The 22,561-nt window shown below is 44.3% G+C and overlaps 1 protein-coding gene across 1 annotated transcript in view; it reads left to right on the top strand.

Moving 5' to 3' along the window:
• LOC118400058 (ubiquitin thioesterase Zranb1-like) overlaps positions 1 to 22,561 on the top strand; it is a 35,733-nt gene that overhangs the window by 3,908 nt on the left and 9,264 nt on the right. The window contains exons 2-4 of the mRNA XM_052476165.1: positions 471 to 1,486; positions 18,814 to 19,001; positions 19,697 to 19,850. Of these exons, the coding sequence (XP_052332125.1) occupies positions 559 to 1,486; positions 18,814 to 19,001; positions 19,697 to 19,850 (1,270 nt within the window). The 5' untranslated portion in view covers positions 471 to 558. The remainder of the gene's footprint in view (positions 1 to 470; positions 1,487 to 18,813; positions 19,002 to 19,696; positions 19,851 to 22,561) is intronic.

Here is a 22,561-nt window from a genome sequence, read left to right on the forward strand (position 1 = left end):
AGGGCACATTTGCTCTGTATTTCCGGATGTGTTTACAGTATCAGTTTTAAGAGGCATGGAGGCAGAAGATTGTGTCGCAGGCTGCTGCTCTTGGCTTCTTGCTATGTGGGTTAATCTGCACTGAGCCTCTCGGTGCGTTAAATCAAAGCCTGAGAATTTGTGAGCGCACATCGTTGTAGCTGTTTGAGCATGGTTGATGAAATACAAGTAGCTTTCTTAGTTTTTGTGTCAGAGTTGCGAGGTCTCTAATATCAGATCTGTTACACTATAATAGATTAGGCTTAACTAGCCTAACTGATGTTTTTGTTTTCCTTTCAAACATGACATCCATTTTAAAGTCTAAATGTGTATATTAGATCTATATGTGATCTTTATTCTGTGTGTTTCTGCATGTGTCACAGTGCAGTCAGTCTGATTTTAAAGACCAGTATGGCCCCTCACCCTATCCTGTGTTTCTGTTGTTACCCTAGCATCCTGCTTGCCTGTGTGATCTCCTTGAGTGGAGCTGCCAACCAGAGTCCCTCCCAGCAGCAGCCATCACCCAGCGGTGGAGTGACGATGACTGAGCTGGGTGCCAAGTGGGCCTGTGAGTACTGCACGTTTGAGAACTGGCCTTCTGCCATCAAGTGCACCATGTGCCGCGCCCAGAGGCCCAGCGGGGGTGCCATCATCACCGAGGAGCCCTTTCGGAGCACCCCTGGCCTGGACTCCAGCCACCAGTGGGAACGTCTGAGTCACAGCAACAACCCACCCCAGGGAGGCTCCAGTCTTCTAATCTGCCCGGACTCCAGTGCCCGCCCCCGTGTCCGCATCACAGACTCCCCCGAGCCCCCCTCCAGCAAATGGTCCTGCCACATGTGCACCTACTTAAACTGGCCCTGTGCCATTCGCTGCACTCAGTGTCTGTGCCAGCGGCATCAGGGACATCAGCAGGAGCAGCGCCACCAGGGACTGGCGCAGCAGCCACGCATTTCCACCGAGTCACCCCAGACCTCAGGCTCAGGATGCCAACCCACACACCCATCCACCCCTACGGACCCTTGCGAGGAGTATAACGACCGCAACCGCCTCAACACCCACGCCCAGCACTGGACCTGTGCCGCCTGCACTTATGCAAACTGGCCTAAAGCGTGCAAATGTGTGGTGTGTGACCACTCCAGGCACAAGAGCTTGGCAAAACCCATCGAACTGGCCTTGAACCCCGAGAACCTACCACCCTCCATACTCAACGAGCAGGACAGTGACAACAGGAGAGGGGGGGTGGGAAGGGGCGGAAGTGGAGTAGTGGGGTGCTGCGGTAGCCAGAGAAGGTCCCCGCCCACCTCCAAGCGGGAGGTGGAGGCTAAAATGGACTTTCAGAGGAACGAGCTGGCATTGGGAGCCGGAATTGGGAGCATAGAGGAGCGGCAGGTGGACTTTAAGAGGCTTAAACAGATGAAGAACAGGATGAGGAGGACTGACTGGTTGTTTCTCAATGCTTGTGCAGGTGAGTCAGTGCGTGAGTGGATGCAAGGAAATCGATGTTATCTCCAATCCTGTTTATTTCTCTGCATTGCCTGCTGTGGAGAATGTTATGCTCATTATGGTTGAGAAACAACTCCCCTGTATTTATGTACTTCTGTTGTGAAATGGGAGTTCTTCATTATACATTTTATGCAGTGAGTTAACAGATTCCCTGCTCATGCTCTGAGAGGAGAGGCTGCAAGCTGAGTGGGTGGATGGATGAACAGTTAGGAACTGCTGTGTTGACTCAAGCCAGAGGTTGAGTTCCTGTCTGACTACAGTGCAGATGAATGCCAGATAGGTACCATATTAGCTAACCACATCATAAGATATAGCAATATGTCAGGCAGGAACTCAACCATAGTCTTTTGGTTCATTATGTTCCTCCAACACTTACCCTCACCTGACAGATATTCTTGTTTGCTAGACTGAACAGACTGATTGTCTTTCTGTAAACTAGGGTACCAGTATTTCCTACACTGGACAACTTGTTACAGCTGTTGATAAATCATTGATGATAATCTGCCATTTTTTACTTGCCAATGTTCCTTCTCTAGACAATAAAGTAGATGAGCTCAAGGCGAGGATCTCCTTCTAGAGAGACATACTCTGTTTCACGGAATGTTTTCAAGGAATCCCCGTCCATATGTAACAGTATAACTTTAGTCCGTTCCCTCGCCCCGACCCGGGCTCGAACCAGGGACCCTAGCTAGCCATTTCACATTGGTTACACTCACCCCCCTTTTGACCTCGTCCTTTTCTGCAGCAACCAGTGATCCGGGTCAACGACATCAATGCAACAGTTTAACTTTAGTCTGTCCCCTCGCCGGGCTCAAACCAGGGACCCTCTGCACACACAGATAACAGTCACCCACGAAGCATCGTTACCCATCACTCCACAAAAGCCGCGGCCCTTGCAGAGCAAGGGGTACAACTACTTCAGGTCTCAGAGCGAGTGATATCACCGATTGAAACACTATTAGCGTGCACCACCGCTAACTAGCTAGCCATTTCACATCGGTTGCACATACAGCCAGCTGGGTTCTCAGTTCATCGTGCAGACAGGAATAAATAACTTTCCGTGAAGAAGAAATGCGGGGGTGTATGCTTCATGATTAACTACTCATGGTGTGATTGTGCAAACATACAGAAACTCAAGTCCTTTTGTTCACCCGACCTAGAATACTACACAATCAAATGCTGATCGTAGTCACAGCCGTGTATATTCCCCCTCAAGCCGATACCACGAGGGCCTCAAAGAACTACACTGGACGTTATGCAAACTGGAAATCACATATCCTGAGGCCGCATTTATTGTAGCTGGGGATTTTAAGAAAGCAAATTTGAGGAAAAGGCTACTGAAGTTCTATCATCACATTGACCGTAGTACCTGCTCAGGAAAAACACTAGATCACTGCTACTTGTTTTTTCGAGATGTCTACAAGGCCCTCCCCCACCCTCCCTTTTGCAAATAAGATAACAACTCCATTTTGCTTCTCCCTTCCTATAGGCAGAAACTCAAAAGGAAGTACCCGTGCTAAGGTCTAGTCAACACTGGTCTGACCAATCCATGCTTCACGATTGTTTTGATCACGCGAACTGGGATATGTTCCGGGTAGCCTTTGAGAATAACATTGACGCTTATAAGGGATGTCTTTCCCATGGTGACTATAAAAAAAAGCTACCCAAACTAGAAACCATGGATAGACGGCAGAATTCGCGCAAAGCTGAAAGTGCAACCCACTGCATTTAACCACTGGGAATAGGGTCAAATACAAACAGTGTAGTTATTCCCTCCGTAAGGCAAACAGGCAACATGTCAGTATTGAGGCAAAGGAGTCGCAATTCAAATGGCTCTGACACGAGACGTATGTGGAAGGATCTACAAACAGTCACGGATTACAAAGGGGAAACCAGCCACGCCGCGGACACCGTGTTGCACCCAGACAAGCTAAACACCTTCTTAGCCTGCTTTGAGGATAACGCAGTGCCACCGACACGGCCTGCTCTCATTCTCTGTGGCCGAATGTGAGTACGATGTTTTAAGCATGTTAACCCTTGCAATGGTTTTGGCCTAGACGGCATCTTAGCCGCGTCCTCAGAGCATGCGCAGACCAGTTGGCTGGAGTGTTGACAGACATTCAATCTCTCCCTATCCCAGTCTGCTCTACCCAAGAAAGCAAAGGTAGCTGAGCTAAATGACTACTGCTCCATAGCACTCACTTCTGTCATCACAAAGTGCTTTGTAAGGCTAGTTCAGGATCATATAAACCTCTACCTTAACTGACATACTAGACCCACTTCAATTTACTTACCGCCCCATTAGATTCACAGACAATGCAATCGCCATTGCACTGCACACAGCCCTATCCCATCTGGACAAGATAAATACCTACGGCAGAATGTTGTTCATTGACTATAGCTCAGCATTCAACACCATAGTACCCTCCAAGCTCATCATTAAGTTTTGGGCCCTGGATCTGAACCCCGCCCTGTGCAACTGGGTCCTGGACTTCCTGATGGGCCTCCCTCAGATGGTGACGGTAGGAAACAACACTTCCACTTTGCTGATCCTCAACACAGGGGCCCCAGAAATGTGTGTGCTCAGCCCCCTCCTGTACTCCCTGTTCACCCATGACTGCATGACCATGTACGCCTCCAACTCAATCATCAAGTTTGCAGACGACAGTACAGTAGTAGGCCTGATTACCAACAATGAAGATACCGCCTACAGGGAGGAGGCGAGGGCCCTGGCTGAGTGGTACCAAGAAAATAACCTCTCCCTCAACATCAACAAAACAAAGGAGCTGATCGGGGATTTCAGGAAAACGCAGAGGGAGCACGCCCCTATCCACATCGACGGGACCACGGTGAAGGTGGAAAGCTTCAATTTCCTTGGCGTTCACATCACTGACAATCTGAAATGGTCCACCCACAGAGACAGTTTTGTGAAGAAGGCACAACAGTGCCTATTCAACCTTTTTTTTAGGAGGCTGAAGAAATTTGACTTGACCCCAAAGACCCTCACAAACCTTTACAGATTCATAATTAAGAGCATCCTGTCGCGCTGTATCACCGCCTAGTACGGCAACTGCACCACCCGCAACCGCAGGGGTCTCCAGAGGATGGTACGGCATGCCCAACGCATCAGCGGGGGCACACTGCCTACAGCACCCAATGTCATGAGAAGGACAAGAAGATCCTCAACGACCTCAGCCACCCGGACCACGGCCTGTTCACCCCGCTGTCATCCAGAATCGAGGACAGTACAGGTGCATCAAAGCTGGGACCAAGAGACTGAAACTGCTTTACTCATCTCTTATGTATATACTGTATTCTACTGTATTTCATCAATGCCACTCCGACATTGCTCGTCCTAATAATTATATATTTCTTAATTCCATTCTTTTACTTTTGTGTTGTTGTGAATTCTTAGATACTACTGCACTGTTGGAGCTATGAACACAAGCATTTCGCGACACCTGCAAGAACACCTGCTAAATATGTGTATGTGACCAATAAAATTTAGATTTGAACTCTTATTTAATTATTTCTCATGGTTTGGGATTTTACATATTTGTCAAATCATGTGATAACTTTAAACCTTTCTGTCCTGGCATTTATGGCAGTGTAAGTTGTTTATGTCATATATTAATCAGTTAAATTAGACATTGAACTTGAACCCTGTGACAATCCTGGCTCTAGCTGTTGGACAGTTAAAAAAAATTCTCTGGAAATTTCAGAAATGCAGTGTAACATTTAGTGTCTGTTTATGTTATGTGGTGAACACAGTTTTCATGGGCACACAAACCCCCCAAAATCAATGCTATTGCAAAATCAAATTCTTCTAACCAGATTGCTTCTTCAATATTTATGCATATTACTTGTTAGATGCACATTTGGGGTCGTGCTGTTTAATTACGCGTGATATTTTCACACCATCTGATCCAGGAAGGAGTTTTCTGAATGACAGTCAAGTGACGAACAGCTGTTGTGATAGCGCATGTGATGCAACAACAGCCCAGGTGCTGGAAAAAAGGGTGTTTGCGAGGAATGTCCCAAATGTTTTGGTGTCTCATTCGTTACGCCGGTGAAGACAGTTGTGCCTGGATTCACGTTGGATCTAATATCTCTAGTGAATTGATGTTGATCATCGGTTCTCTGCTTGATTTACAGCAGGTTCTCATAAGAATTATCAGAGAACGCATCAAGGTAATGAGTTCATGTTTTTGTGCCTCGGATTTGACACTACTGTGTGCAATTGTGTAGGATAGACTATTGCGCAACACCCAACGCTATTCCTATGAATTATTCTAAATCTAATTATGACAAATTACATAGAGAGCATAGTGGGCTTGTTTACACTTATCTGACCAGGTTTGCACACACTGCAGCAAGGATTTTGGCCCACTCCTCCATACAGACCTTCTCCAGATCCTTCAGGTTTCGGGGCTGTCGCTGGGCAATACGGACTTTCGGCTCCCTCCAAAGATTTTCTATTGGGTTCAGGTCTGGAGACTGGCTAGGCCACTCCAGGACCTTGAGATGCTTCTTACGGAGCCACTCTTTAGTTGCCTTGGCTGTGTGTTTCGGGTCGTTGTCATGCTGGAAGACCCAGCCACGACCCATCTTCAGTGCTCTTACTGAGGGAAGGAGGTTGTTGGCCAAGATCTCGCGATACATGGGCCCCATTCATCCTCCCCTCAATACGGTGCAGTCGTCCTGTCCCCTTTGCAGAAAAGCATCCCCAAAGAATGATGTTTCCACCTCCATGATTCACGGTTGGGATGGTGTTCTTGGGGTGGTACTCGTCCTTCTTTTTCCTCCAAACATGACGAGTGGAGTTTAGACCAAAAAGCTTTATTTTTGTCTCATCAGACCACATGACCTTCTCCCATTCCTCCTCTGGATCATCCAGATGGTCATTGGCAAACTTCAGACGGACCTGGACATGCGCTGGCTTGAGCAGGGGGACCTTGCGTGTGCTGCAGGATTTTAATCCATGACGGCGTAGTGTGTTACTAATGTTTTCTTTGAGATTGTGGTCCCAGCTCTCTTCGGGTAATTGACCAGGTCCTGCCGTGTAGTTCTGGGCTGATCCCTCACCTTCCTCATGATCATTGATGCCCCACGGGGTGAGATCTTGCATGGAGCCCCAGAACGAGGGTGATTGACCGTCATCTTGAACTTCTTCCATTTTCTAATAATTGCGCCAACAGTTGTTGCCTTCTCACCAAGCTGCTTGCCTATTGTCCTGTAGCCCATCCCAGCCTTGTGCAGGTCTACAATTTTTATCCCTGATGTCCTTACACAGCTCTCTGGTCTTGGCCATTGTGGAGAGGTTGGCGTTTGATTGAGTGTGTGGACAGGTGTCTTTTATACAGGTAACGAGTTCAAACAGGTGCAGTTAATACAGGTAGTGAGTGGAGAACAGGAGGGCTCCTTAAAGAAAAACCCTGTGAGAGTCTGTGAGAGCCGGAATTCTTACTGGTTGATAGGTGATCAAATACTTATGTCATGCAATAAAATGCAAATTAATGACTTAAATCATACAATGTGATTTTCTGGATTTTTGTTTTAGATTCCGTCTCACAGTTGAAGTTTACCTATGATAACAATTACAGACCTCTACATGCTTTGTAAGTAGGAAAGCCTGCAAAATCGGCAGTGTATCAATACTTGTTCTCCCCACTATAGATGTTTTTTGCATTGGATATATTGACCATATCATATGGAGACAAAACATAAACCTTTTACCTTTATAAGTAGACATATTTTCAAATGATTACATCCTTCCAATATAAATCTTAAATAACTATTTAGTTATGAATTTAACTTTAATTAAATGAGTTGATTCTTTACATGGGATGATTTCACTGAACAACAAAAGAAAGAATATTGAATGATCCCCAATGAGCATCTCCCAAAAACGTTTTCAACATTCAATGATAGTTTCTAGATTAAAGCTTTGGTTGTCTTCCTCTCAGGCTTCCATGTATTCTCCCTGGACCTCCTCAATGTCCACCTCTTGAACATCAGACTCTGAGGCCTTATCTTCATAGGGCTGAGATTCTGCTAATGGGATCGATATGACAACAGCCAGGGAAAGTGCAGGGCGCCAAATTCAAAACAACATAAATCCCATAATTAAAATTCCTCAAATAGAAGTATTTCACACCATTTTAAAGATACGCTTTTTGTTAATCCCACCATAGAGTCCGGTTTCAAATAGGCTTTACGGTGAAAGCACCTCAAACGATTATGTTAGGTCAGACCCAAGTCACAGACAAATGTTCAGTAGTTCCAAAAACATCCGGTGATTTTGCAGAGAGCCACATCAATTTACAGAAATTCTCATAATAAATGTTGATGAAAATACAAGTGTTATGCATGGAACTTTCTCCTTAATGCAACCGCTGTGACAGATTTCAAAAAAGCTTTACGGAAAAAGCTAACCATGCAATAATCTGAGTACTGCGCTCAGAGATCAAACAAGCCAAAAAGATATTCCCCATATTGTGCAGTCAACAGAAGTCAGAAATAATATTATAAATATTCACTTACCTTTGATGATCTTCATCAGAATGCACTCTCAGGAATCCCATTTCCACAATAAATGTTTGTTTTGTTCGATAGTGTCCAACATTTATGTCCAAATAGCTAATTTTGTTAGCGCATTTTGTAAACATCCAAAGTCACGAAGCGTGTTCACTAGGAGCAGACGAAATGTCAAAAAGTTCCGTTACAGTCCGTAGAAACATGTCAAACGATGTATAGAATCACTCTTTAGGATGTTTTTAACATAAATCTTCAGTAATGTTCCAACCGGAGAATTCCTTTTGTCTGAAGAAAAGCAATGGAACGTGAGCTACCTCTCACGTGAACGAGCGTCATGAGCTTGTGGCAATCTGCCAGACCACTGACTGAGCCCTTATGAGCCCCTCCTTTACAGTAGAAGCCTCAAACAAGTTTCTAAAGACTGACATCTAGTGGAAGCCTTAGGAAGTGCAACATGACCAATATCCCACTGCATCTTCAATAGGGAATGAGTTGAAAAACAACCAACCTCAGATTTCCCACTTACTGGTTGGATTTTTTCTCAGGTTTTTGTCTGCCATATGCGTTATGTTATACACAGACATCATTCAAACAGTTTTAGAAACTTCAGTGTTTTCTATCCAAATATACTAATAATATGCATATATTACCAACTGGGACTGAGTAGCAGGCAGTTTACTCTGGGCACCTTATTCATCCAAGCAACTCAATACTGCTCCCAGCCATAAGAAGTTATCTTCATTGTCACTTTCCAACCTTTTTGAGGATGGCTCATTGTCAGGCTAAAAAAAACCTCAAATTTGCCCGGATGGCCACCAATTTTTCAACCCTTGTATTGGTCAGCCTGTTGCGTTGATATGTGTTCCCAAACAAGGACCAGTTGCTCTCTGAGGAAGCTGATATTGGTGGGATTTGAAGGATGATGGAGGCAACGGGAAAGAGCCTCAGATCCACAAAGTCCCTTCCACCAGGTGGCTGATGAGATATGTTGGTACGACTGCCATATTGCATCTCCATTCCAAAGCCCTTGCTTGGAAGTGTACTTCGCCATACTGCAAAGAACCTTGCCCTCATCCAGGCCAAGGTGGTGAGATACAGTAGTGATGACTTTGCAGAAGTCTTCATGCTTTTTGATGTATTTCAGAACAGCAATTTCCTCTGCTTGGAGCAACAGTGAAGTGGGCAGGGCAGTACGGATTTATTCTCATACAAGCGCAAGCAGAGTCTGAATATCTGACAGAATGGCATTGTCTCCCTCAATCCGTGCAATGGCTACTGCTATAGGTTTCAGGAGTTTCAGGCTGCTTATCACTCTCTCCCAAAATACATCATCCAGGAGGATCCTCTTGATGGGGCTGTCCATATCGGCAGACTGTGATATGGCCATTTCTTGGAGTGACTCCTTCCTCTCCACGAGACTGTCAAACATGATAACACCACCCAAACGGGTTCTTGCTGGGCAGCTTCAATGTGGTGCTCTTATTCTTATCACTTTGCTTGGTGAGGTAAATTGGGAGTTTCCATATATGCTGAGCATGTGTTGGCTGCTTTTCCTTCACTCTGCAGTCCAACACATCCCAAACCAAACTAGTGGATAAAGCATGTCTGGTTAGAGGGGTGTATGCTGGGCGAAGAACATTCAGTAATCTCTTCCAATACACTGCCTGTGAGCATCGGAGGTGAACCAGTTGCATACACAGCTTGAGCAAGACATTCATCAGCATTTCTCTGACTACGTTCCTCCATTGAGTCAAAAAACTTCTGAGTCCAGGAGTACCATGAGATGTTGCTATCGATAAGGTGTCTGATTCATCATTTTCACCTCGAATAGAAGTAGGACTTTTGTCAGAGGTTGCTTGTTGTAAGCGCTAAGGGAACTTTATGCACTTGGCCAGATGATTCTGTGTCTTTGTTGCATTCTTCACATATGATTTGGCACAGTATTTGCAAATGTACACAGCTTTTCCTTCTGCATTAGCTGCAGTGAAATGTCTCCACACATCAGATAGTGCCCATGGAATTTTCCTATAAAGATTAGAAAAGTTAGATTAAACAACTCCTTTGTAAGAAATGTTGTTTTTAAATGAAACCTGTATAGTTGAAGTCGGACGTTTACATACACCTTAGCCAAATACATTTAAACTCCAGTTTTTCACAATTGCTGACATTTAATCTGAGTAAAAATTCCCTGGCTTAGGTCAGTTAGGATCACCACTTTTATTTTAAGAATGTGAAATGTCAGAATAATAGTAGAGAGAATGGTCCAGTCAGTAGCACTGCACCTGGAGTTAATGGTGACTGAGTGGATTCCACTGCTGCTGTCTGGACTACATGGCAGAGAGGATTCCATTGGCTAGCTACCCTCTCTTCTGTTTTTAGTGGAGTTGCCCCTCACAGTCAGTTTGTCCACTGATGCAAAGGACTCCCCATTGTCTGAGGGGACCCCACTTAATATTGTGAATGGGAGCCCAGGGGATCTCTTGTTGTCAACATATACACTGCTCAAAAAAATAAAGGGAACACTTCAACAACACAATGTAACTCTAAGTCAATCACACTTCTGTGAAATCTCCACTTAGGAAGCAACACTGATGGACAATAAATGTCACGTGCTGTTGTGCAAATGGGATAGACAACAGGTGGAAATTATAGGCAATTAGCGAGACACCCCCAATAAAGGAGTGGTTCTGCAGGTGGTGACCACAGACCACTTTTCAGTTCCTATGCTTCCTGGCTGATGTTTTGGTCACTTTTGAATGCTGGCGGTGCTTTCACTCTAGTGTTAGCATGAGACAGAGTCTACAACCCACACAAGTGGCTCAGGTAGTGCAGCTCATCCAGGATGGCACATCAATGCGAGCTGTGGCAAGAAGGTTTGCTGTGTCTGTCAGCGTAGTGTCCAGAGCATGGAGGCGCTACCAGGAGACAGGCCAGTACATCAGGAGACGTGGAGGAGGCCGTAGGAGGGCAACAACCCAGCAGCAGGACCGCTACCTCCGCCTTTGTGCAAGGAGGAGCACTGCCAGAGCCCTGCAAAATGACCTCCAGCAGGCCACAAATGTGCATGTGTCTGCTCAAACGTTCAGAAACAGACTCCATGAGGGTGGTATGAGGGCCTGACGTCCACAGGTGGGGGTTGTGCTTACAGCCCAACACCGTGCAGGACGTTTTTCATTTGCCAGAGAACACCAAGATTGGCAAATTCGCCACTGGCGCCCTGTGCTCTTCACAGATGAAAGCAGGTTCACACTGAGCATGTGACAGACGTGACAGTCTGGAGACGCCGTGGAGAACGTTCTGCTGCCTGCAACATCCTCCAGCATGACCGGTTTGGCGGTGGGTCAGTCATGGTGTAGGGTGGCATTTCTTTGGGGGGCTGCACAGCCCTCCATGTGCTCGCCAGAGGTAGCCTGACTGCCATTAGGTACCGAGATGAGATCCTCAGACCCCTTGTGAGACCATATGCTGGTGCGGTTGGCCCTGGGTTCCTCCTAATGCAAGACAATACTAGACCTCATGTGGCTGGAGTGTGTCAGCAGTTCCTGCAAGAGGAAGGCATTGATGCTATGGACTGGCCCGCCCGTTCCCCAGACGTGAATGCAATTGAGCATCATCATTTCTCTGAGACATCATGTCTCGCTCCATCCACCAACGCCACGTTGCACCACAGACTGTCCAGGAGTTGGCAGATGCTTTAGTCCAGGTCTGGGAGGAGATCCCTCAGCAGACCATCCGCCACCTCATCAGGAGGATGCCCAGGCGTTGTAGGGAGGTCATACAGGTATGTGGAGGCCACACACACTACTGAGCCTCATTTTGACTTGTTTTAAGGACATACATCAAAGTTGGATCAGCCTGTAGTGTGGTTTTTCCACTTTAATTTTGAGTGTGACTCCAAATCCAGACCTCCATGGGCTGATAAATTTGATTTCCATTGATCATTTTTGTGTGATTTTGTTGTCAGCACATTCAACTATGTAAAGAAAAAAGTATTTAACCTGTTAAGTCGACCCTCTACTTTTCGAACATTCTGTTAAAAATCGCGCAATATTTCAGCGCCCTGCTACTCAGGCCAGGAATATAGTATATGCATATGATTAGTATGTGTGGATAGAAAATACTCAGACGTTTATAAAACTGGTTAAATCACGGCTGTGACTATAACAGAACGTGCGTTTCATCGAAAGGTGCAGGAAAATCTGATCACTGAAATTGGAAATAAATATCCTTGCGCTACTTCCAGGAATTGTTCAAAGTGAACTGAATTAAATGAGGCCGAGGTTGCAGTGCCTACAGCTTCCACACGATGTCTAGAGTCTTGTCATTTGATTCGGCTTTGATTCTTGGTCAAACCGAATCAAGGGAACCGATTCCCTCCGGTCTCCGACCGGATGTTTTGTGCGAGCTCTCTCCAGACATTTTTTCGAGACGGACACCTATAGAATTTACATCGCCTCCTGATGAATTTTATCGCTTATTAACGTGTACTAATACCTAAAGTTGCATTACAAAAGTATTTCGAAGTGTTTTGTGAAAGTTTATCGTCGACTTTTTGAATTTTAAAAAATGACGTTACGTTATGAAACGCAATTTTTTTCCCGTTTATCACACAGTCTTCATAGATCGATATCTAGGCTATATATGGACCGATTTAATCGGAAAAAAAGACCCAATAGTGATTATGGGACATCTAGGAGTGCCAAGAAAGAAGATGGTCAAAGGTAATGAATGTTTTATATTTTATTGTGCGGTTTGTGTAGCGCCGAATATGCTAATTATTTTGTTTACGTCCCCTGCGGGTCTTTTGGGGTGTTACATGCTATCAGATAATAGCTTCTCATGCTTTCGCCGAAAAGCATTTTAAAAATCTGACTTGTTGCCTGGATTCACAACGAGTGTAGCTTTAATTCAATACCCTGCATGTGTATTTTAATGAACGTTTGAGTTTTAACTAATACTATTAGCATTTAGCGTAGCGCATTTGCATTTCCAGAGCTCTAGATGGGACGCCTGCGTGCCAGGTAGGAGCAAGAGGTTAATAAGAATATTTAATTAATTCAGATCTAGGATGTGTTATTTTAGTATTCCCTTTATTTTTTTTAGCAGTATATATACACACACACCCTGCCCTTAGGTCCCAGGGGCTGGTAAACAGTGGGCCCAGCATGCGGGGCTAGGCAGCCTGGCAGCGCCTGCACTAAAAATAACTGACTGGTGCACAAGTCAAAAATATACATGCATTCACATCGAAGAGGATGTTCAGCCTGCTGTTTGCATGACTGGAGTCCTGTTACGTACCCTCTGCTGGTGTAGCATTACATGTCATTTGTGTACATGATTAGGCTACTTGTTTTAAACAAGCATCTCATCTGGACTTAATGAATCACATTTCAGCCTACATTAGCTTCACAATGATCCTTATTGGAAACTGCAAGTGCCACTTTCCTCAGTAAAATCTGTCATATAATTACACGGGCTAAGCATTTGAATGTTTGTTTAAAACAAAGCTAAATCTGTAACATGGTCGGATTAACAATGCATTGTGGGAAGTACCCTGTATAAAAATAGTGTATCCAGGAGCAGTTTTAGTCATGTTGCTATGATGCATTCCAAGCCTTTACTCTCCAGAAGCGAGCAATTAAGGATGTTTGCTCCACTGTAGGACAAGATGCCTGTTTGTATTAAGGGCAGTCTGCTTGACTGAGGATATCCTTGTCTGCTTTACAGCCCACTGGCTTGTGCCACAGCAGGTTTATCGGACTTTCTCATTTTATTAGAGAGACTCTTCATTGCCTGAACACAGCATGCAGGTTTCAAGTGGTGCCTATGCTTCAGGAAGCTTTCTCTGATGACCTGTCTGATGGTGTGTGTGTCTGCAAGTATCTGTTCTACATAAGGATGTGTGTCTGCTTGCCAGTTTTACACCTGAATGAATCGGTAAAAGGAGTGAATGCAGAAGCTACAATACTAGTCTTGTCTGTGAGTGGGTAGATCTATTGGTACCAAGATGAAAAAACCCATAGACACGTCAGCCCAGAAGGACTGGAATTGAACACCCCTGGGCATAGCTAGCACATCAACTAGGCTACATGACTTGCCTGCAAAGCTGCAACACAACCTGAAACATGAAATGTGATATCATTGGTAAAATGATTGAACAGGAATTTGTACTGTGGGATGAACATGTTTGGATAAACCCACTCTATGCAATCTATAGATCAGGCAAACTATTTTCTTTGGTTGCTATCATGACTAGTCTGAGTTCTGAATCACACACTACCTAGCCTAGGCTATGTCATGCAAAATATCAGTAGGTTAATTTAGCCATGAAGCCACTGTGGAAACAAGTTGTAAACGGGCACAAAGTGTGCTGTAGATGGCATGTTGCCCCCTATTCTGGAGCGCTGGCCTATGTGTCACTGGTTGTCAGAGGCTACTGTTGTGGCAGACGACCTGCGAAGTAGTGCCGACGCTGCCAGTTGAAAATCTGTCAAAAAAATTGAGAGCTGCAGTAACACACAGGCTGACTGTTCATCTGGCTCTCTGTCTGCACTTCTTCCTTGACAGACCATTGAAGGCCCTGGGTTTCTGCTGCCCTGAGATCAATTAGACTCCTATTTATGCAGGCTCATAGCCAGCCTTCAGTTAATTCAATTGATTTGGTGTTACCGTCAGGGGAAATTCAATCAAATCTGGTTTTCTTGTAAAAAAAAAAGGGTCTCGTGACTCTGTCAATTGGAGATCTGGACAAACAGGCGAGAGAAAAAAGGAGAGGACTAGAGAAAATAAAGGAAAGTGGTAGGTCTAGATGCTTTGTGCCAGGTGAATTAATTTACCGTAAGTACAATTATTTTTTGCATATGTAACTCAATGCGGTAATGAGAATATTGTTGGAGTTTATCTTCTGAATGTTTAGTGTAGGCCTACGTATCTACATGTACATAGATTGCTGACGCTAATTTACAACAAATTACTCTGTAGATCAGTTGGTAGGACATGTGGCTTGCAAGTCCAGGACTATGGGTTCAATTTCTGTGCGTCACCCATAAGTAAAAATGTATGCTTGAGTGACTAAGTTGCTTTGGATAAAAGGGTGTGCTAAATTGCATATCTATATCATATCAACAACGTTATAGATATAAGTTGATTTAAATGGACCCTTTTTATGTGGACATTTTCTGTGGGGGGAAATTAGCACTTTCATGAATTTTGTGTCTTGATTATTTTTCAAAGTTCTCGACCCTTCCAAATATAGAGCAACTCTTTTTGTATCCATTTCCTTCCTAATGTGTTGTGTATGTGTTGCAAACGATGTGAGTGCAGTTCTGACTGTGCAGGCCGGCCGGCTGGCTGGCAGGCACACCCACAATAATGGACTGCTGTGAGAAGTGGTTGTGGTCTTGTCTCTCACATTCCTGTCTGAGCTCTCTCCCGCCCTCTCTATTACTCTCTGGCAAGCTCCTAACAACACAGTTTGTCCTCCCACTCCCTCTCTTCCTACTCACACTTTCTCTTAGTTGCTTTCTAAAACACACACTTGTGTGATATATATATAACACATCATTCACATTTTATTTGTCACATACACTTGTTTAGCAGATGTTTTTGCGAGTGTAGCAAAATGCTTGTGCTTCTAGTTACAGCAATATCTTCTAAGTAATATCTAACAATTTCACAACACAAACTTAATACACACACATCTAAAGGAATGGAATTAAGAATATATAAATATATGGATGAGCAATATCAGAGCGGGATAGACTAAGATACAGTAGATGGTATAGAATACTGTATATACACATGAGATGAGTAATGCAAGATATGTAAACATTATTAAAGTGACTAGTGTTCCATTTATTATAGTGGCCAATGATATCAAGTCTGTATGTAGGTAGCAGCCTCTTTGCTAGTGATGGCTATTTAACAGTCTGGCCTTGAAGTTGTTTTTCAGTCTCTCAGTCCGAGCTTTGATGCAACTGTACTGACCTCGACTTCTGGATGATAGGGGGGTGAACAGGCAGTGGCTCGGGTGGTTGTTGTCCTTGATCTTTTTGGCCTTCCAGTGACATCGGGTGCTGTAGGTGTCCTGGAGAGCAGGTAGTTTGCCCCTGGGGATGCGTTGTGCAGACCGTTCCACCCTCTGGAGAGCCCTGCGGTTGTGCCGTACCAGATGGTGATCCAGCCCGACAGGATGCTCTCAATTGTGCATCTATAAAAGTTTGAGGGTTTTCGGTGACAAGCCAAATTTCTGCAGCCTTCTGAGGTCGAAGAGGCGCTGTTGCGCCGCCTTCGCGACACTTTCTTTGTGGGTGGACCATTTCAGTTTGTCAGTGATTATGGACACAGGAACTTAAAACTATCCACCTTCTCCACTGCTGTCCCGTCGATGTGGATAGGGGGTGCTCCCTCTGCTGTTTTCCTGAAATCCACGATCATCTCCTTTGTTTTGTTGAAGTTGAGTATTTTCCTGACACCACACTCCCAGAGCCTTCACCCCCTCCCTGTAGGTTGCAGCGTTGTTGTTGGTAATCAAGCCTACTATTGTAGTGTCGTCTGCAAACTTGATTATTTGAGTTGGAGGCATGCATGGCCATACAGTCATGGGTGAACAGGGAGTACAGGAGGGGACTGAGCACGTATCCTTGTGTTGAGGATCAGCGAAGTGGTGGTTTTGTATCCTACCTTCACCACCTGGAGGGGGGGGATCCAGGATCCAATTGCACAGGGCAGGGTTCAGGGCCTCAAGCTTAATGATGAGCTTGGATGGTACATTGACTATAACTCAGCCTTCAACAGCATAGAACAGCATTATTACATGGGAATTCCACTTATCCAGATGGGATAGGGCAGTGTGCAATAGGTCTGTGGACCTATTGGGGCGTTAGGCAAATTGAAGTGGGTCTAGAGTGACAGGTAAGGTGGAGGTGATTTGATCCTTGACAAGTCTCTCAAAGCACTTGATGACAGAAGTGAGTGCTACGGGGCGATAGTCATTTAGTTTATTTGCATTCTTGGGTACAGGAACAATGGTAGCCATCTTGAAGCATGTGTGGACAGCAGACTTGGATAGAGAGAGATTGAATATGTTCGTAAACACTCCAGCCAGCTGGTATGTGCATGCTCTGAGGACGCGGCTAGGGATGCCGTCTGGGCCGGCAGCCTTGTGAGGGTTAACGCGTTGAAATGTCTTACTCACGTCGGCCATGGAGGAGGAGAGCCCACAGTCCTTGGTAGCTGGCCGCATCGGTGGCAGTGTTATCCTTAAAGTGGGCAAAGAACGTGTTTAGCTTGTCCAGAAGCAAGACGTCGGTGTCCGCGACTTGGCTGGTTTTTCTTTTGTAGTCCATGATTGTCTGTAGACCCTGCCACATATGTTTCTTGTCTGAGCCGTTGAATTGCGACTCCTTTGTTTCTATACTGACGTTTTGCCTGTTTGATTGCCATGCGGAGGCAATGACCTCTAAATGCAGCCTCAGGATATGTGATTTCCAGTTTCCATAAAGTCCAACTTCCTTGAGGGCCATCGTGGTATCAGCTTGAGGGGAGATATACACGGCTGCGACAATAACCGAAGAGAATTCTCTTGGGAGATAATACGGTCGGCATTTGATTGAAGCATTCTAGGTCGGGTGAACAAAAGGACTTGAGTTTCTGAATGTTAGCACAATCACACAATGAGTTGTTAATCTTGAGACATACCCGTTTTCTTCCTGGAGAGATGTTTATCCCTGTCAGCACGATGTAATGAGAATCCAGATGGCTGGACCGACTCTGACAGTATATCCCGAGAGAACCCTTTCCGTGAAACAGAGTGTGTTACAATCCCTGATGTCTCTCTGGAAAGAAACCCTTACCCTGATTTATTTTTTTATTTTTTTTATTATTATTTTTTTTTTGATCACTCACACTGATTACCCTTTTGATTGTAGAATACTAGTTAGTCATAGCGATGTTGTTGTGTAATGTGCCAGAGACTGCTACATGGGTATTTCAGAAATCTGAACAAAAATGATGAGGCTGGTAGAAGCACTTGAATTGTTCTAATTTTATCTCCCCCCACACTTTTTATAATGCTGTTCTTTTTCAAATGGTGGTTTTGTTTCAGTACTGTAGTAGTAAATCTACCCTGGTGCTTATGTGGTTTTTGCAAGGAATAGCCTACAAATGATTGGAATGGTAAACGCAAAGAATTTCCACCATGACTGATATACAGATACACCGAGTGTCCAGACATTAGGAACACCTGTTCTTTCTATGGCAGACTGACCAGGTGAATATGATCCATTTATTGAAGTCACTTATTAAATCCACTCCTGTCAGTGTAGACGAAATGGAGGATACTGGTTAAATAAGCCTTTAGACATGCATGTGTTTTATTCAGAGGGTGAATGGGCAAGATAACAGATTGAAGCGCCTTTGAACAGGGTATGGTAGTAAGATGCCAGGAGCAACGGTTTGAGTGTGTCAAGAACTGCAGCATTGCTGGGTTTCCCGTGTGTATCAAGAATTGTCCACCACCCAAAAGACATCCAGCCAACTTGACACAACTGTGAGACGTGTTGGAGTCAACATAGGCCAGCATCCCTTGTAGAGTCCATGCCCCAACAAATTGAGGCTGCTCTGAGGGCAAAAGGGGTGGAACTCAATATTAGGAAGGTGTTCCTCATGTTTTGTAAACTGTACATTGAGTTTGTAGTGTGCATGGCTTGTGTTTTTCACTGCTCACTAATTTCCCCCTCTCCTTTTCTGCAGGTGTGGTAGAGGGGGACCTGGCTGCAGTAGAGGCCTATAAATCGTCAGGGGGGGACATCGCCAGGCAGCTGACATCCGACGAGGTGCGCCTTCTCAACCGGCCCTCGGCCTTTGACGACGGCTTCACCCTGGTCCACCTGGCCATCCGCTTCCAGAGGAAGGACATGCTGGCCGTGCTCCTCACTGAGGTCAGGACGACATACAGGCCCTGCCAATGTATTAGCTGTAATGGTACAGGTCAAAGACTTTATTTATTCAGCTGTACCAGTTAGTGTAAATTGTGCTGGTAAATAGTCACTCCATCTCCAGGTTGACTTAGTTTCTACTTGTCAATGTTTTGAAGATCCGGCTGATGAATAGCTGTGTTCAACTCTATCTACCGGGAGAGGACACAGTGGATGGGATGTGTTGTATTGAGCTGTGGTGTGTGTGTGTGTGTGTGGCAGATCAATGGGAGTGTAAACATGATCCCAGATTATCCCACTGCTGGCTTGAAGCTCTTATCCCAGTGTGTGTGTGTGTGTGTGTGTGTGTGTGTGTGTGTGTGTGTGTGTGTGTGTGTGTGTGTGTGTGTGTGTGTGTGTGTGTGTGTGTGGTGTGTGTGTGTGAACCCTGGAAGGACTGGCAGGATTTTGTCCGCTAAGGAAGGACAGGGCAGGGTCTACCTGGGGCCTGTTCAGAAGGGTGCAGTGTTACCAAACGTTCAGATATAGATTGTGTTAAACAGATCTGATTAAACAGGGAATCGAGTCAGGGATTCTACTCATTTAGATTTCTCCCTGGAACGCTCTGAATGTTTCACCTGGCTTTCATGCTCCCTAGGTTATATTTTCAGTAGGAGACATTTTATCATTCCTGTGTCACATTCTCTGTCTGTGTCTAGGTGTCCCAGCAGGCAGCTAAGTGTATCCCAGCCATGGTGTGCCCTGAGCTGACGGAGCAGATCCGTCGTGAGGTGGCTGCCTCCCTGCACCAGCGCAAGGGAGAATTCACCTGCTACTTTCTCACTGACCTGGTCACCTTCACCCTGCCAGCAGGTCAGCCTCCCACTGACCTATTACATACTACTGCAGTAGTTTTATTTAGCCTAGTTACTGTGTATAGTTGTGGCGTCCTGTTTTTCTGCTCTTCTACACTAAAGCTTCATGTCTTAGGCCTGTATGATGGTAGAATGCATGCTTTGTGTTAAGTAATTGTATGGTTGTTTCCAACTACTCGAGATAACGGTATTGTCGGATGAACAGGCCAACTGTGTCCCAAATCAGGGCTCCAGAATGTGACGATTTGGTCGCGTTTTGCCACTCTTTGACTTGGCTAAGCGAGTAAAATATCGAATTGCTTGGAACTGTGCAAGCTGGAAATTCTAGCTGGTCACTTCAGTCAACATTTTCTGTTTTGGGGGAGGCTACAGTTATGATTTGGTGAAACACAAGGCTCCAGACTGCAACCATTTAGTCACATTTTGCAACCCTTTGACTTGACTGTGCGAGGGAAAATTAATTGGATGCATCGATGTGTGCTGCACATTCAACATGGTCACCTCAACCTTTTTCGGAGGATAAAACCATGATTTGGTCAAACAGTGTGCATTATCATCCTTATCCTTCCTGTAATGAAAGTGTCTGCCCTGTGCCTGTTTCGCTGGCGGAAGCCACTGTCACTCCCTCTCCCACACGGGTGCTCCGAGTAGGTTAAAAGATAGGATAGTGCTGATTGGGCTATTTTTCAGTTGTTGTTTTTTTTATTACTAATTGACCAACGTTGGTTCAATTATTTGAATTCCATTTAGTTAATTTTTTTCTGTGAGCTCAATGTGCACATTGTGCAGCTTCTCTATTGATAAATCCGATCAAGCGCGAACTCTGGGATGTACTAGGGAGTTGTAGTTTCCAACAGGCCAATTTAGTGCAGAAAAAGATGTAATTAACTACAATGACCATAATCCATTGGGTGTCTACTTGTCCGGTCTGTGTTACTTTTATACCTGCTGCGTAAAAGAGACAGAAGGATCCGCAATCGAAGGATGGAGAGCAGTTGCTTCGTGAGGTATCTCTACCTGAAAATACTTAATCTAAGTGATTTTGATAGTTGGTATTCAGCAGTCATAAAATAATGCCTTATTTATTTGGAAGAACTACTAAAATAGTGATTTTTACATAATGTGAATAAATGATGGTTAATGGGACTTTTATTTTATTATGTGTTGAAGTATTCAACACACAATGCATAGTGCATTAAATGTAAAAATAATCCAAATACATTTTTGTTGATATTTTTAATAATCGAACTGACCTCTAAAAGCACTAATAGCTCAGCACTACTAAAGGAAGAGAAAAATGCAATAGCAGAAGAAAAAAAATCTGAAAGCAACTGTTGTGACAATGTTTGTGGAGAAGAGGGTCTCATCTTTTGGGGGGTATTGCATGTATTTCTTAACTCTTGATATTGAGTGTTTTAGCATTGTTTTAAACCCAAAATAACTGCGCAGTTCGGCCATTGAGGTCAATCATTTGAGGCCAATAGATGTCATTAGGTAGTATGCTGCAAAGTTTTTTTTTAGACATAATATTTAATGTTTGAGTAATCAGATACACTTACAACAGGCAGCCTAATAAATTAATTATGGACTGTCGTTTCTCTTTACTTATTTGAGCTGTTCTTGCCATAATATGGACTTGGTCTTTTACCAAATAGGGCTATCTTCTGTATACCACCCATACTTTGTCACACACAACTGATTGGCTCAAAGGCATTAACCTCTTGCTCCTACCTGACACGCAGGCGTCCCATCTAGACATCTGGAAATGCAAATGCGCTACGCTAAATGCTAATAGTACTAGTTAACTCAAACGTTCATTAAAATACACATGCAGGGTATTGAATTAAAGCTACACTCGTTGTGAATCCAGGCAACAAGTCAGATTTTTAAAATGCTTTTCGGCGAAAGCATGAGAAGCTATTATCTGATAGCATGTAACACCCCAAAAGACCCGCAGGGGACGTAAACAAAATAATTAGCATAGTCGTCGCTACACAAACCGCACAAATAAAATATAAAACATTCATTACCTTTGACCATCTTCTTTGTTGGCACTCCTAGATGTCCCATAATCACTATTGGGTCTTTTTTTCTATTAAATCGGTCCATATATAGCCTAGATATCGATCTATGAAGACTGTGTGATAAACGGAAAAAAATAGCGTCTTGTAACGTCATTTTTTAAAATTAAAAAAGTTGACGATAAACTTTCACAAAACACTTCGAAATACTTTTGTAATGCAACTTTAGGTATTAGTAAACGTTAATAAGCGATCAAATTGATCACGAGGCGAAGTATATTCTTTAGCTGTCCGTCTGGAAATAATGTCCGGGTAAATCTCAACCAAAATATCCGGTCAGAGGCTTGAACAAATTGCTTTTCTCTTCTTCGTTTGACCAAGAAACAAAGCCTAGGCAAATGACAAGACTGTTGACATCGTGTGGAAGCTGTAGGTATTGCAACCTCAGCCCCATTTATTGTGGTTCGCCTTTATCAATGGGTTGAAGTGGCGGATGGATATATATTTCCATTTTCAGTGATCAGATTTTCCTGCGCTTTTCAATGAAACGCATGTTCTGTTATAGTCACAGCCGTGATTTAACCAGTTTTAGAAACGTCTGAGTGTTTTCTATCCACACATACTAATCATATGCATATACTATATTCCTGGCATGAGCAGCAGAGCGCTGAAATGTTGCGCGATTTTT

The sequence above is a fragment of the Oncorhynchus keta genome, chromosome 2 (genome assembly GCF_023373465.1).
Source record: "Oncorhynchus keta strain PuntledgeMale-10-30-2019 chromosome 2, Oket_V2, whole genome shotgun sequence".
In the NCBI taxonomy this organism is placed as follows: Eukaryota; Metazoa; Chordata; class Actinopteri; order Salmoniformes; family Salmonidae; genus Oncorhynchus; species Oncorhynchus keta.